Below are 17,640 nucleotides of genomic sequence, written 5' to 3'. Positions count from 1 at the left end.
TGTAACAAGTGATGAGCACTGGATGCATCACTTCCAACCTGACACTAAAGAACCACCAAACAGCGGAACCATCAGTGATTGCCTGTTTTATCGAAGGTAAAGCCAGTGCTGTCTGCAGTAAAGGTGATGGCCTCAATCTTTTAGGATGAAGAAGGAGTACTGCTGGTGGACTACCTTGAAAAGATAAAACTATCACCAGGACATACTAAGCTGATCCGTTGAAACCGCTACGACAAAAAAAGAATCGAGGTGGGAAGTTGACTACAGTAGTGCTCTTCCAAGACAATGCTCCAGCTCACAAGTCACTGGTGACCATGACTGCTATCCAACTGCTTGAACACCCACCGTATTCACATGATTTGGCAACCAACAACTTCTAAATCTTCCTCAAACTGAAGAAAGCTCAGTGGTTGCCATTTTGACACCTACAATGACATCACTGAAGCTGATGATCAGTTAAAATGAGAGTACAAGAAGCTGACTGCTACAAGACAGGGATATATATGTTCCGCGACCACTGCTGGATTGTGTTGAGAAATAATGCAACACAATTTCTTACAAAAACCATTGTACCTTAGGCCACAAACTTTAAATTTCCTCCTCCTATTTGTCTTTAGAAAAAATGGAAGACAATGGCTTCTAAGCATGTGAATAAATGATCCCTACATGATACGGCTGGTGGACAATCCGAAGGCAGCATGGAAAATTATCATTTTGGGGAAAGTAAAAGGGGATTTATTTTAGCGTTCTATTTCTCATTTTGCGGAAGGAAAACTGTGGCCATGTTGTCAGAAAAAAAGAGATGTTCAGCAAGCCCTTAGGTGTTAGGATACAGACTGCTGGAGACCAACACTGACAGAAAAGGAATAACAACAGAAACATTATCTCTGTATCTACTGGTGGATCTGGTATAGTCCTAGATAAAAGCACAATGAATGCTTGAAAAAACATTTTTTACCTGGGGGGCTAACAAGAAATGGGAATCTAATGAAATTGGCTTTAAAAATACTCGGATTAGTCCAACGGTTTTACTTCACAGTGAACTTCTTCTTGCATGTGTATTTTCTAAACAGTTGCTTCGATAATTATAATGCCTTCATTAAACATCAAAGAAGAATTAGCAGTGGTGACCAGTGCCAGATAGGATGACTGGCCGGAGATGAACAGGAGGATCACAGATGATGGTTCTAGCTTGCCTGCTCTCATTAATCCATGACCTTCAGTGTCCATTTACAAATATGTTCTCCAGAAAATAAAGAACATCTCTCCTAAACAAGCGAGACTTAAATTTCCATCCCCATAACAGGGTTTTGCTGGCATTCACATGATTGAGAGCAGAGAATTTCTACTGGTCATCTTTTAAAAAATGGGGAAGTGATAAGATAACCTAAATATCTATACCCTGTACACACACAAAATCGATGTCATTTGTGGTAATTTGGTATGTATAGTACTTCTTGCAGCCTACAGTAATATATGCACTTTCTGTAGCCTGCAGGGTCATATTGGTGGCCTACAGTAACATATACACTTCCTGCAGGGTCATATCGGTGGCCTACAGTAACATATACACTTCCTGCAGGGTCATATCGGTGGCCTACAGTAAGCAGGATAGAGTAGGCCATGGACAATGATGTAGTAGTAATGGATCTTTTGTATTAGTCCTCTTTTAAAAGGTTCCCATACACTTCTATAATTTGTGCCCTTTTGCACCCGAGTCCGACAGATTGGGACAAGAAATCGGGTGAACTGTGCCCAAATCGTTTGTGCCTAACCTCAAATTCCAATCCGATGGGCAGTCCGTGTGCATCGGACGCGGAGATGGCAAGTGCTGCTTGTAAGATTTGTTGGATCCGAGATTATCAGGCAGCACTTGCTGGGGGTCGGATAGGCTACACCATATGCTAAAAGATCGCGCAAGCAGTTACCAAGGTATCAATATTTATATATACTAAAAAAATATCAGATGCAATCTACAGTAAGACACAATAAATATCTGCACTGTCAATTCATGTAGTGTGCTCCCTGGGAGAACTCACGTACGATATGGCACTTGATGTGCCATTATTTGACATGGGATAAATCACACGTGACCCTAAACCTAACCCCAAATCTCTACCTAAAACATAACTCCTAACCCCAATACTGAAAGCTAAACTGATAAAACACCCCTAACAATCCCTAATAACCCCACCCCAAAACCCTCACCCCCTAACCCAAAGTGCTCAAACAACAGTAATACCCTATGCCTAATAATCCCTAAACCGATTCCTAATCCCTCAATGGGCAGACCGGATGGGCAATATGGTTCTCCTCTGCCACCAATTTCTAGGTTTACTCCATAAGCATGACTATAATTTGCATGTACAGTATACCATACACATGCCTTTCCCAGTAACATAAATAGGGCACAGGGACAAACTGTGCTTGTTCATGGAGTCCCTCACAATCTCACAAGCCTTTTGTTGATGTCAGATAAGCACATTGTAGCCAAATAACTATTTCATAAGCGCCTATTGTCCGTGTTCAGCTTCCATGCCGCTGATGTAATGCATATTGCAGATCTCGAAAAGTCTTTTTAATGTGCCAGAGGAAATTCAGAAACTACTACAGAACAGTGGTGTGGTGGTGACTAGCTCTGTGGATGCTTGGAGGTGCAGTGTGATGGGAAAGTGAACAGAACAGATCTATAGGATAAATGGTTTGCTAGAAAGAAGAAGCAGAAGAAAATATACTTAAATAAAACCAATCTGTTAAATATCAAGTACTGTAGTATAGTGTAAAATGTCATATTGGCTCCCAGACTAAACCCATATGTCATAAGAACCTATTTCTTTTCTTTTACCACTTCACGAAGACTACTGTTACCATTACATATTCACATACCAGCTGACTCTCAGCCTAAGGCCCTTATTCTGGTTCAATCGCAAGGGGAAAATTCCTTCTCAAATGGACAAAACCATGTGCAAATTTACCTTTGCGAATGAACCAGAATAAGGGATACAATACGCTGCATACGCATAAATCCTAGTTCCACTGGACAGCTGGGCACAGTGACATGAAAGTCATTAAGGAACTGAAGTAGAAGCCAAGGTCAAAACTTGAGAATCCCCAGGACGCCAGGCTTCCAGAAAACTGGGCCATGGTGCCTAATTAACTGTTAGAAGTGCCATGTGTGAATTAGTACATTTGTCGGTCACTTTCTTCTGGAAGACACACCTTCTTCATGGTTGGTCGCCCCCCACTTCTCCATGAAGCTTGGAGAAGTGGTATCTATCCCCCATAGAACGTTATGTGCAAGGGAATAATGCACCAGCCAATCAGCTCTTATATGTAAATTGACAGATAGGAGCCGATTGGCTGGAGCATTATCACCTTGCACATAACAATCTTTATGGGGATAGATACCACGTCTCCAAGCTTCATACATTTACCCCTGGATGAGGGGGCGATATAAAATGTGCTTGACCCAGAAGCCATGACTTTCTCCTGCACTATTACACACTTCCCTTAGAAATGCATCACCATAGTCATAAAATCATAAAATGGGCAAAACACCATATTATTTAAGAGGTTGTCAATATGGAGCATGCACATGAAGAAAAGAATATATATACATATATATATATATATACACATATATATATATATATATATATATGGCAAACAGCAGGGATCCATCCAACGCTGATATATATATATATATATATATATATATATAATCCCCCCTAAAAACCTTGTAATGTATAGAAAACTGGTGCATGCTAAGCAGCGGCGTATTACAATATGGAATTCTAATCTTCAAAAACTGGTTCCTCATGATGCCTCCATTGTTATTATCTCTACATAAATTAGGAGGTTGCATTTATCATCCTCCTAATTTATGTAGAGATAATAACAATGGAGGCAGGGCCGGCGCCACCACTATGCAGCTCTAGGCATTTGCCTAGGGCGCCGGCACCTGGAGGGCGGCAGTTCCCCCCTCACCCTCAGCATGGAGGGTTAGCGAACAGTGGTACCTGTGTAAAAAACTTGCGTCCCTGCAGTGCTGGAGCGTGCAGGGGTGTCCGTGCCGCCGGGGGAACCTGCGGCGCTGTTATGGTGTATAAACTGGCCGCGGCCGGCGGGGTCCCTACAGTGAATAGAAAATAACTAGCGCTATGCGCGTGGCAGGGACGCCGGGGACGCAAGTTTTTTACACAGGTACCACCCCCCCACCCCCCGGCTCGGGGCGCCCCCACCCCGACTCGCCTGGGGCGCTCCGGTGCCTTGCACCGGCCCTGAATGGAGGCATCATATAGGTGCCTGTCTTCCTAAGCAGAAAGAACAACCAAAGCATTGGGTGTGCTACTGAAACAGCAGCTTAGATGCCCAAAAAGCCCGACTTTGGGCAGAATGCTGTTCACCACTTGCCTAAACCAATCCAAAGAGTTGGGCATGCTGCCAAAATGGTAGTTTAGATGCCCAAATGCCCAACCTTGGCCAGATTTCCATCCGCCACCTCAGGAGTGTGCGAGCAGAAATAATGGGCACCCACCCACTGGCAAAACAAGTGAACAGCTTCTACTGGGCGCCCAGTACTAACAGTACAAATGAATTCCCCCTTTGAACATAATTTTCTAAAGCGTTTCACATTCTCCCTGGCTGACCTTCTGTTACCGTTAAGTAGCAAAAGATAATGATTGCAGAGAGGCACGCTCCAGTTGCTGTGTTCTGATAACATCTGGTATTTTCAGCTCCTGGTCACATATTGAGCATACAGTGTAATAAATCTACAGACTAGACTGAACAGGCACAGAGTACAGCACAGAGTACAGCACAGAGCTCAGCATCTCACTGCCTGGGAGATGTTTACCCATTTGTTGCAAGCAAGTTACTGCTGAGAGAACTTTTGGCTGTTGGCTGTTATTTATTTAGCACATGGAATGCACAGGTTTGTGAGGGGCTTATGGAAAGGCTTCAGAATACCCCCCACTGTGACTGTGTTTCTATCACATCTCCCAAGTACTTGCTTATAGTTTTATGGGCCCGATTCAGACCTGATTGCTAATGTGAGAATTTGCAGTGGAGAAAGCCGCCACCCAGACAGAAATAGAGAACGCTCCTTGCTAAGTTGCGAAAGAATTGCGAATGGACCGCTAATCACTATCCCAAATCCATTCCCAATTCCCGGAATATCGAACTGTTTTTGCTATCTGCGCAAATGTGAGTAACTCTCAGACGTATTAATCTAAGACTGAGACATGGTGGAAGTTGTCATCGCTGATGTCACACTCCTGACTCAAAACCGCCTAGGCACGCCTGCTATTATTTCTCAGCGGGTTTCCTGTCAGTAAGAGTCTGGCCACATTGCACTTACGATCCATATGCATTTTCTATCACTATTTCCCCTCACAGATGCGTGATGCAAATGGTATGCCTGCGCAGTCATATGATAATCGCTCAATTTGCAAACTCTCTAATTATCAAACAGGTCCTATATGGCGTTATATTAGGTCCTGCACTCCTCACAGAATTCACTACATAGATAGAAACATAGAATTTGACGGCAGATAAGAACCATTTGGCCCATCTAGTCTGCCCCTTTTTTACCCTTCAGGTAAACTCAACCCTTTTTAATCCTTATTTCTTTGTAAGGATATTCATATGCCTATCCCAAGCATGTTTAAATTGTTCTACTGTCTTAGCCTCTACCACCTCTGATGGGAGGCTATTCCACTTATCCACTACCCTTTCTGTGAAGTAATTCTTTCTAACATTTCCCCTGAACCTACCTCCCTCCAGTTTCAGTGCATGTCCTCGTGTTTTATTACTTGTTTTCCTTTGAAGAAAATTTCCCACCTGTACTATGTTAAAACCCTGGATATATTTGAAGATTTCTATCTATTTCTAGATGTAAATGATCTTTATACAAAAGCTGTGCTTCAAATGCAGTTTTAGTTGAATTCACTCATGTACACAGTGTAAGGCTTGGGGCCTGATTCAGACCTTTAAGCAAGGCTGTAATTATTGCAGATGGACAAAACCTGCAGGTGGGGCAGATGTAACATGTGCAGAGAGGTACACACCAGAACGACCATGATCGTGGGACGATCGTGAAACAATTTCCTTTGAAATCTCAGAATGGTCTCACGATGGATTGGAGCATACAATCTGCACACGATCTGCAAATGATCTGCACACGATTGGTACCTGCTTGAATGTAGATTGACAAATTTTAACTGCAGCAGGTTAAATCTCCAATCTGACAAACGACCGGCGGGAGTGCACTTCGGATCGTAATCGTACTGAAAACAGGTGCAAATCTGCACTTTTTACATCCAATCGGTCGTACAACATGTCAAATTTCGGGGGAATTGAGTCCAAATGGTTCTGGTGTGTACCCAGCATTTGATTTGGCAGTTATTTTGTTTCTGTGCAGGGTAAATATTGGCTACTTTATTCTTAACCTGGGAACACGCTAGTACAGAGGTTCCCAAACGCGGTCCTCAAGGCACCCCAACGGTCCAGGTTTTAGGTATATCCATGGCTCAGCACAGATGGCTAAATCAGACTGACTGAGTTACTAATTAAGTCACCTGTGGCCAAGCATGGATATATTTAATACCTGGACCGTTGGGGTGCCTTGAGGACCGTGTTTGGGAACATATGCGCTAGTAGATACATCTGCAGATCAAATTACTCTGCAGATTTATGCGGCTGCACACTGAGCTGTCAATCACTGGCGGCTCCCAGCGTGGCTGTACGTGCGGTCGGCGGTTCACCTGTACATACCGCACAATGCACAGATATATCTTTAAATGTATCGGGCATTGACTGTGTTGCACAGAATACTCGACATATCTGTGAATGACTTCATTCACATATATATCGATGGTACACACTGGCTGATTGTTCGCCAATATATCGGCCAGTGTGTACCCATCTTTACACTGCAATTTAGATTTCAGTTTTAACACACCCCACCCAAATCTAACCCTCTGCACATGGATTTGTCTACTTGCAAAAATTGCAGCATTGCTACCAGGTTGGAATTAGGCCCTAAGCACCCACCTAAATATATTTGCACAAGCTTGTGTGAACACTTAAATTGTGGTCCTACGGGGGCTGCAATGGGTTAGATGACACAACATTGCAGTGGTGGGTCGCTGTGTTTTCTGTGCGCGGCCCGGAAACCGCAGGCCTGTCCGAGCAGCTCCGGGGGGAGGGGTCGGGACGGCCGCATAACGTCACATGAAACATGGCACCCGTACTTCTGGCTTTGTAGCCAAGGAGCTGCCAATCATGTGCAAGTGCTTTACCTTGGAGCGAAGTGCTCGCACTTTAGTGATGTGCCCGCATATTTTTGCACCCGGCTGTAAATAGCAAGGGTGGTGCCAAGATGATGAGAATGCAGAAATATGCCTCCTGCCCGTTATATGGGGTTGCCCCATTTTGGCCCCTCCTGGAATAGGGCTGGTGCACTAATAATGACAGCTAGTTGAACAAGCAATTGGATAGAGGTGCTGTTGTAGTATAGAAAAATACAACTCATAATACGGACGGATTATGCCGCAGCTCTAAATACTGGTAATTGCTCAATAGTTGGTAAACCTTACCCAACATGGAATTGCTGTCCAGGGTTTGCCATAGTCATGCATTCCCACCTAGATAGCTTCTGCAGATTATGTAATAATTCCAGGTCATGGAAAATACTTTGTATACAGACAGCCTAGAGCAGTGGTAGCCAACGCCAGTACTCAAGAGCTACCAACAGGTCACATTTTCCAGACAACCTAGCTGCTGCACAGGTGCACTCATTACTCACTAACACATTTTAAAAGAACCACAGGTGGAGCTAGTTACTTCACTTGTGATTCTGTGAGGAGATCTGGAAAACACTGTTGGTAGCTCTCGAGGACTGGAGTTGGCTACCCCTGGCCTAGAGCAATATTTGTTACATTACCTTGTGGGGAACATTCTTGCTCTACGGTTCTGAAATGGATATTCCTCCATAATATCCTGCATTATAGGAACAGGAAGCCTCTGTGACTTGGAGTGTGGCAGCGTTCCCATGTGGCTGAACATATCACTGGATCTAATGGGAGTCCTGTCCTTCTTCTTACGGGGTAATGTGCCATGGATACATACACCCTGAAACGAATCAGCCCGCCGCTCAGTCAGGGGGGATTTACTGCTCAGGAGATCCATTGACGAGGCCAGTGGGAACTGATGGCTCGTTTGAACGTTTCTAGGGTAACTGGCAAACTTCCCGGCTGCCATCATTCTTCAGTCCTGACAAAAAGAAGGAACAGAGCAGTTTTCAGAATTGCGGAAACAAAAAGACACAGAATACTTCATTTTCAAGAGACTTTGCAAATACCATGACAGAAGGGAAAGAAATAACACTTTCCTTCACAGACTGGGCTCTTGTGTTCACCTCAGAATGTGAGCGTTCCCCATTCACATAGCTTCTAGTCTCCAATGTGACTTTGGCTACTTTCCACTACAGTCACCACTAACTCTGCACAAGCCCTTCATGTCTTTACCGGGGGTCTTGTTACCAGCGCGGGCAGATTATGTAATTGTTCACTTACATCTGTGACCTTTACAGCCATTATCTAAAACGGAACATTTTCTAGGTCACACCATTTTACTCTAACCCAAATGTTACTGTAACCCAATGTTACTCTAACCCAAATGATGAGTAAAATGCGCATCAGAAAATTAAATCCCCATATACACTAACTGCTCTTCTGAGCGTTAAAAAAAAAAAAAAAAGGTAGTGTGCATGCTCAATATCGTCAGCAATGCACGCGCTTGTTGGCTGGACCTGCAGGTCAAATTATACTATGTAGACCCACATGTTCAGTGAGGTTCCTGTGACGTATGTGCGCATATGCACATTATCGTCCACCTGCAGGACCCAACAATGTCGGCGGTCCCATGGGTGGTCTAGTGTGTATGGGGCTTTAGGGACACAGCAATAACTCTGTGGTTGCAGAAACAGCTCATCTGCAGGACAGTGGGTGAGAGTTAGCAAAGGTTGAAGAGAAGTCAATTAGCTCCTGCCCATGTAACATGACGTGATGGTTTAGTACTTTATCTCTCCCCACATTATCTCTCTCCAAGCTTCGAGAAATCTCCCACAGTGGCCCTTATTCAGATCTGATTGCAGTACAAATTTGTTTGGAAAATGACTTTTGTAATGGGTGTTTAGTTGTACTGAGACTTGTGTATGTGGCAGTGGTTATCTATAATGTGTAAGTGATCAGGTCCACACACTGGCCTTTATTCAGATCTGAGCTCAGTACAAATTTGTTTGGAAAATGGGCAAAACCATGTGCACTGCAGGTGGGGCAGATGTAACATGTGCAGAGAGAGTTAAATTTGGGTGGGATGTGTTGAAACTGAAATCTAAGTTGCAGTGTAAAAATAATGCAGCCGGTATTTACCCTGCACAGAAACAAAATAACTCACACAAATGTAACTCTCTCTGCACATGTTACATCTGCCCCACCTGCAGTGCACATGGTTTTGCCCACTTTCCAAACAAATTTGTACTGCAATCAGATAAAGGCCAGTGTGTGGACCTGATCACTTACACAGTATAGATAACCACTGCCATATACACAAGTCTCAGTACAACTAAACACCCATTACAAAAGTCAGTGCACAGTGGGCCTGATTCAGATTGGCTCGCTAGGCGGCATACATTTGCTGCCTAGTGAGCCTATAAACACTGCCCGGCCGAACCCCCTTTGCTGCTGAATCTCCTCAGTAACATGCGAGGGGATGTCTACGTGAACACACACCCTCGCATGCGGCCGAAGCGGAGAGAAATCAGTAGATGGTCTCTGACGGATTTCTCTCCCCTTTGATAATAAAGGTCAGTCTATAATGACTTATTTCTATTGTTGTTCGCCGAAGACCGTGTGGGCGCTGATGTAATCATCCCATCCTAAGCAGGGGAACTCCTAGAGTTTATCTGGGAACAACCATGAAACGCTGGTGAAGACCCTGCAGTGAACGGCCAGGCAAGGTTTGCACATGCACAAACCGCGACCACCTGGAATCGGCCCTGCTGTAGATACCAGGGAACGAATATGATCATTGTAAAATAAATGTACTATTTGCACACAGACATGCATTTCATTTCATGTTAAGACCATGCTGCTTGCTAATATCCAGTAATACCGTCTGGTAAGAATGAAGCTGATCGGCACAAACAGTGCAGAAGCTGACCTTCAGCAGTCACGATACACACATAGGGGAGGGGGGTAAAGCATTAGACTAGTCTCTTTCCAAATCACACAGAATCTGGAACACCAAGCTCACCAGCCTGCATTGTGAACATTCAGTATCTGGGATGTGATCACTGCAGAGGTGCGAGGCGTCTCTTGGTACCTTCTCCATGCGCTAATGGGAAATAATATGATTTAGTTGCAAGAGCATAGTGTAGGTCTCCTGTTCCTGCTGTAGCCATGTGTCTGACAGAAAAGTAATTACCTGCGGTAGTAAATGGAACCCAGGCTGGCTCGCAAGGCCACCTAAAAGCTTAGGCTTGAAACTGGCAATTAGATCAAAACAGGATCTCAGTAAATAATGATATTGGGGCCCAATTATCATGTAATATTTGCAACTAATTCCTCAAAAACACCCATTTACAGGAGTTAGCCGCAAATATTAAGTACCCCCAGAATGTATGATGGAGGGAGCGCAGCAAGAATCTCAGGTACCTGCTGCGATCACTCCTGCTCCACACACAGCCACATCCCCATAGGTTTGTATGGGGGATGCAATGCTGCCCAATGTACCAATATCCGGAATGATTTGGGTCACGCTTCTACTGCCATTCTAAGATGGCAGTAGCCCATTGTAGCCTATGGGCTACGTACAGCAGCTCCGGCATGTGTTATTGGTGCTGACCCCCCCAGCACCCAGCAGGCAGGGCTGGATTTAAGTGTCATACTGGCCCTAGGCATCACATTTTTTGCCCCGGGTGTTCAGCTTCACTCCATCCCCGGAGCCGGAAGCACAAAGCTCCCGGTCACTGACATTACAGGGCTGCCTCTGTCTGGCACTGGGTGTTCAGCTCTCGATCCCTGGTGCCGGTTCACAGACACTGCAGGCACAGCTGAGGGGGCGGCACTTTCTGCACGTTTCAAAAGTATTTTTAAAATAAAAAAGTGACAAAAGAAAATCACGCCACTGCTTACCGCCCCCAGCAGGTGCCGCCCATAGGCTCTTACCTCACGGGCCTAGTGGGAAATCGGGCCCTGCCGCAGGGAGGTGGTAACTAAATCCTAGTGGGCTAACAAATCTTTCACACCAAGGGGGAGGAGCAGGGTCGTGGCCACGTAGTCTCTCTGTTCACGCCACACGGTTGCCTTTAGTAACTAGGTGGTGCGCAAAGCGGAGGGGGGGCCGTTTGGGCTCCCTTCTTTGGACCTACCCTGCCGTGTCACCCGACAGCCCTCCCAGCTATTAAACAAAAATACATTTACATTAGTAATGAACAGGATCAATTGCTTCATTCATATAACCCATTATAAAAGCCATAAATAAAACTTATATAATTACTTATATGCATTTTTTTTACATAAATACATTTGCAGGACCCCCCCCCCCTCTCCCTTACATATTTTATGCAAGCTTATTAATACAAGTAATGCTATATATACACCCCACCCTTAGTCCTTGTCTATAATGCATGTCATCACTGAGAACCCAGGTGCGCCCTACATGTGCATTATTAGAGTTTCATGCGTTATTACAGTATGGATGTTACAAAGAGTTAATGAGTTTATATCACGCTAGGAGTGAACCCAGCAGACCCTTCTGAATGAGATCTGCTGTCCAGCACAGCTGTGTAACCCCAAAACCCAGGCTGAAGTGTGCAGCTGTCTCTGCAGCTACTTGAATAATGTACTTGCACATTCAAACACTCTCCTTCAAACTCAGATTCTTGGAATTTTACAGCAGGTTAGCAATATTGCATCGGCTTGTTTTATCCTTACATTGAATAGTCACAGTCCTGTGAGAAAGGATCACAGAAGTGCAGTTATACTTAATCTTATAAAGACCAACGTATCCATTTCTTGTGGCTATACCGATACCCACTTAATTAAAGAACAAAATGAAACATTCTAAAAGGTTGTATGTGACTTATTATTCTGTTAAAATAAATCCAGCAGTGATTTTTTAAATTTACTAAAGAAGCTTTTTTTGTTTTTATTGATTTCTCGTCATAAGCAATTGAATCCTCCCCTTATGCAGAATATTCAATAATAAACGGCTTTCGTTCAATCATCTATGCAAATAATTAGCATTGATCAATCAAATTCATTAAATACATTTTCAGTGTTCCCCGAGACAAGATCATCTACGTAAGTATAACTGAATGATGTTTCTGTGTGTGTGTGTGTGTGTGTGTGTGTGTGTGTGTGTGTGTGTGTGTGTGTGTGTATGGATGGATGTTCAACGATAACTCTCGAACGCTTTAACTGTCTTCAAACTTTGTACACTACCTTATCATCACGGACGATCTTATGGTGTGTATACATGGTACAATTTGACATCCAATTTTAACTATATAGTCAAAAATCGAATCGGGATCACATATACATTGTATGGAGATAGAACATGTTTTTAAGTTCAGGCGGCATCTGTTGGACTCGCAAGGCTGCTTGCCGAGTTTTGCTTTATCCCTCATGTGTCTCTGTGGCCCTTATTCTGATCGGTGCGGCCGGATCCGAATATGCGGCCAGCACCGTGCGTCCTAAACCCCATTCTTCCATACGGATCGACAACTCCGTCTGTACGCGGTAAGAAGCTGTCCGAACGGACCGCACGTGTATTTCTCATGAATACACCTCCTCCATCTCAGGGAACCTCCCCCATCATTCGATGGTCGCAGACCATCGAATGCAGGACCGAGTGGCCAGGCAGCTCCCGCAACCTCAGACCACACAGGCATTTCTCCGTGCAAAAGCAGGGATCTGGGCGGGCAGCTGACATCCGGCAATGTCATATGTCCGCCCCCTACACGTGCGTCACGGCCGCATTACCATACGTACGCCCAGCGTTTGCATGGGAACGCCCATGAAACGCGGGGTGTAAACATATGGTAATGAGCCCAAACAGCCCATCACACCCCTCTCCACCCCCTGTTCGTAGTGTACACATTTCATGCGGAATGTGGCCGTGCGTCCGGCTCGCACATGCGCAGAGACACCTCTGCACATGCGCAGACACAAAACATCGGCGGCACGAACGCACGCGGATATTACCGCACCAACCAGAATAAGGGCCTGTGTTACTTCTAATTGGCAGTGAAGCTGGTCTTGATTCGGTTTATTGGCATTCTTAAATAAATATTTTACTTTTTGGGTGATCTGCATTTTATTCTAATGTTATTTCTTTTGGATGTGTTTATGAAGCAGAGAACAGTATGGAGAAGTGTGATTGGCGGCGATGGGAAACCTCTCCACTGGCTCTGTCTCCACTGATTTCCCTGCTCCGTGAACATACCCTTTGCCACCATACTTTATTTCATATAAACATATTTGAATATTCTTAATGTATTTTAAATAAACACCTAACAACTTTTATTCTGCCAAATACATGTCTCCGAGTCTTTATATTATGGTTTACTTATGAATGTATGTATTATGGAGGTCATTCTGATTGACCCACAAGCTGCGAAATTCGCAGCTTTGTGGGTCATCTAAACGCCGTCCGCACGGCGATTTCACCCACACGCATGCAAATGCGTTCCCAAGGGCGTAACTCATGAATAATCAATTTGTCACGGCTGCACATGGGCATAAACATTTATGCGCATGCGAGATGCACAGTATCGCTCCCCTATGCAAACGCAATGTATGCCTATGTGTATGTATTATATGGTCTATACATGGGACACACCTCAGATGATGAAAGGTTATGGGTAGCCGTTCTTTGCCACCATACATTTCCTTCATTGATTTGACAGTAACAAATTCAAAGCTGACATTTTTAAGGCTAAACCACGGTGTCTGAATCTTTAAGATCATTTTGAAATGTTATTTTCATGTTAAATAATTGTGTGGCCGACGTGGGGGACACAGGTCGGATTACCAAGTTAGCATACACTAGGGTGAATCCACGGCAATTTGGTCATGTTTCATCCAATTCCATTGAAAAAAATGCTTTAAAATCGCATCTGTTTGCGATGAGAGTTCCCGTGAGCATCGCATTGGAGCCTGCAGATCACACTGGCTGCGCTACAGATTTATACGAATCGCAGGCAAACCGGTGAACATCGTGAGAGTTTTTTTAGTACCTGCGATATATCACATGCGATGTCGCATGACTCACTAGACTGGAATTACAGCCTAGTATAGCATCAGATAAATCACATGGTACATCTTATGTGAAATAAGCACTCAAGTACCAAATAGGACCTGTAGGACTCCTGTTAAGGGAAATCTGATATGATTTGAAGCCACAGATAAGTTGCCCCAGTGTATGGCCACCTAACCTTCATAGTTTCTCACGAAAGACCAAGAGTTTCTCACGAAAGACCAAAATGCTTGTTTCGTGCTAAGTGAAGTGGTGTGGCTGGTACCATCAGACAGGTTATGACCCGAGGGCTGCACAGCTGCACCCACAGCCACAAATGCGGCTGCCCAATTGATCCGATGCTGGCACTTCCAGCCCAATAGATAGCTTTGTTTGGATGTGACTGTGCCTGGGGCGTGGAGATGAGCTTGTGGGCTGCAATTTGTGAGCATAAGATAAAGGAGAAGTTGGGCCTACATGCCCGATTGCTGCCTGCAGGGAAACTTCAGCTTCAGGACAGTGGTCATAAAAGGGGGCCAACAGTGCCACTATCATGAGCTCTATGCAGGGCTGACACTGCTGCTGTGTGACTGTGCAGCTATATTTAACTACCTGTGACCACGTAGGCCCGGGGGCAGTTTAAGAGTGTGCGGCAATAATCTTGTGATGATCAACAAATTTGCCAATGGTGAACTGTGCAGGAGGAAGTGGGGGTGATCTGATAATATTGCCTTGGAGTCTTAAAGAGTTTAATAAGATTCCCTGAAGGGGTGAAAATGAAGGAATGCCTCAAGTTTTGGGGACTAGAGGAAGATTAATTTTCTAAAGAATTACACTAAGCAGATGCAGTCCAAAAGCACAGGACTATAATAGAATAGAAAATAATGGGGAATAGGAGCTAGCAGTGTCTGGCTAAGAGGGGCAGATCTTCCCCATAGTAGAAGGGTCACACTGGGGGAAGTATGAATCTAGTGTAGTGATGTATGTTGGGACAGTTCTGTTTATATATATATATATATATATATATATATATATATATATATATATATATATATATATATATATATATATATATACCCCAATACAGACTGGGAAGAAAGTACTACCAGCAGTATGCAATGGACTATTTGAATATTGAGGAAAGTATGCTGTACCCAATCACCAGTTTACTTGCATTTCCAATAAGATATTGGGGGGGAGGAGTTTGAGATTGTGAACCGTATCCAAAGTTTCTGGTGAAGTCATAACTGAATCCAATTATATGATATGATGATGAAAATCAAACACCAAATGCTGACAGGAGTCTATCTCTAACCATATATTTAAGGCCTTATTCAGTTTCAGATGCAGAAATCTGATATTCATAAACTGGCGATTTTCGGTCCACCGCGCAAAGGCTGCAGCATGTTCAAAGAGCGATCGCATTCCAGTAGGATGCCATAGCACTGAGTGTCAACGGCAGGCATTGAGGGGGTGGCGAAACAGTGTTTTGGGGGAATTGTACGGACCATTTTTAGGGTGGCTGCACATGCAGTTGCTTTGAATGGAACAATGGAAGTGGAGTGCCTTACGCCAGGCTGCGCAGGTAGAGGATCTTATTCTGGGCCACCCCCGCATGCGATAGCAAACAGTTACAGTTTTGTGATTTTACCAAAATTGCAATTGGAGCTGAATCCACTGTTTGACATTAGCTGTTCTGCAGCTCAATGGTCTTTGTGTACATAATAGAGTTTAAATGGTAGAGTAATGAGTAATGGGGCCTATAAACAGGGCGATTTCAGGGCATTTTCTATGCGATCTGACCCTATCTGTCTATGGGCCACAGCAATGTGTGTCGCTATTGCCCGGCGATTCATATCCAGCATGCTGGATAAATCTACTTACTCGCCGGTCAGGGCCAGTGTTCTCACCGGAGAACACTGGCCCTGACAGATCTCTCAGCACACATCGCTGTGCAGCACTGTGTGCCGAGTGATCAGAGCAATCTAGCGTCGTTCAGATCCTTTAGCAAAATCTCCCTGTGTGTAGGTCCATTAACAAGTTATGTGAATCTCACTGTGCTTAGTGAAGTCCAGGAAAGAAAATGAGATGTCAAATATCAGTGGTCTACAGTTTGTAGTCAAACATGCAGGGTTGTAAGTGCTGCCTGCCTTATCTGATAAGACGGCCATTTCCAGAAGCCCTGCGAATGCCTTTCATCAGTGTATGTGATCGCTGCATCCTACAGGCCACACTCCACTCTATGGGACACCCATAGGTCTTGTGAAGAGTGGAAGGTGGAAGGTGATAATGCATCAGTCAATCAGCTCCTAGGAGATGAGAAGATCTGGCTTTAATGGGGCCTACATGTGCAGCGATACTGCTGAGCATTCTGAGCAATGCTAGATCGCTCAGTAAGATTGCTCCACACACATATGTAGGCCCCATTAAAGCAAGATCTTCTCATCTCCTAAAAAGCAGATGATATTGGTGTCCATTACGGCTTGTGAGGGCAGATGGAACAAGGAAAACTCAACATACGGCGCTGTAATCACAACATAGTTCAACTGCTCTGGTGGGATGCACTGGCATCTATGCTAGGAAACCGCAGAAAGCACAAGCACCGATGTCTGACAAGAAAGTGCTGGTATAATTTCTGAACACACAGCGTATGGTGACATCACCTTGGTGCTTACTATTTGCCTGCACATAGAAAAAGAAAATGCAGGAGCACACGCTAAGGTCCTAATTCAGACTTGATCACAAAGCACATTTTTTAGCAAATGGACAAAACCATGCACCCCAAGTATAACCAGCACAATCTACAATACTCCTAGCACCCCAAGTATAACCAGCACAACATGCAATACTCCTAGCTCCCCAAGTATTACCAGCACAACCTGCAATACTCCTAGCACCCCAAGTATTACCGGCACAGCATGCAAAACTCCTAGCTCCCCAAGTATTGGCGGCGCAACCAGCAATACTCCTAGCACCCCAAGTATTACCGGCACAGCATGCAAAACTCCTAGCTCCCCAAGTATTACCGGAACAACCAGCAATACTCCTAGCACCCCAAGTATTACCGGCACAACCTGCAATACTCCTAGCACCCCAAGTATTACCGGCACAGCATGCAATGCTCCTAGCACCCCAAGTATAACCAGCACAACCTGCAAAACTCCTAGCACCCCAAGTATTACCGGCACAGCATGCAAAACTCCTAGCTCCCTAAGTATTAACGGCACAACCAGCAATACTCCTAGCACCCCAAGCATTACCGGCACAGCATGCAATACTCCTAGCTCCCCAAGTATTACCAGTACAACCTGCAATACTCCTAGCACCCCAAGTATT

The 17,640-nt window shown here is 44.5% G+C and overlaps 1 protein-coding gene across 2 annotated transcripts in view; it reads right to left on the bottom strand.

Annotated features, from left to right (window-relative positions):
• BCAR3 (BCAR3 adaptor protein, NSP family member) overlaps positions 1-17,640 on the bottom strand; it is a 288,114-nt gene that overhangs the window by 84,126 nt on the left and 186,348 nt on the right. For both annotated transcript variants that reach the window (XM_083157075.1, XM_083157074.1), the window contains one exon: positions 7,946-8,274. In XM_083157075.1, coding sequence (XP_083013201.1) covers positions 7,946-8,265 — 320 coding nt within the window. In that variant the 5' untranslated portion in view covers positions 8,266-8,274. The remainder of the gene's footprint in view (positions 1-7,945; positions 8,275-17,640) is intronic.

This window comes from Crinia signifera, chromosome 8 (assembly GCF_055691185.1).
Source record: "Crinia signifera chromosome 8, ASM5569118v1, whole genome shotgun sequence".
NCBI classification, from domain to species: Eukaryota; Metazoa; Chordata; class Amphibia; order Anura; family Myobatrachidae; genus Crinia; species Crinia signifera.
Note: the sequence above shows the minus strand (reverse complement) of the source record. Positions and strands in the feature narration are given on the sequence as shown.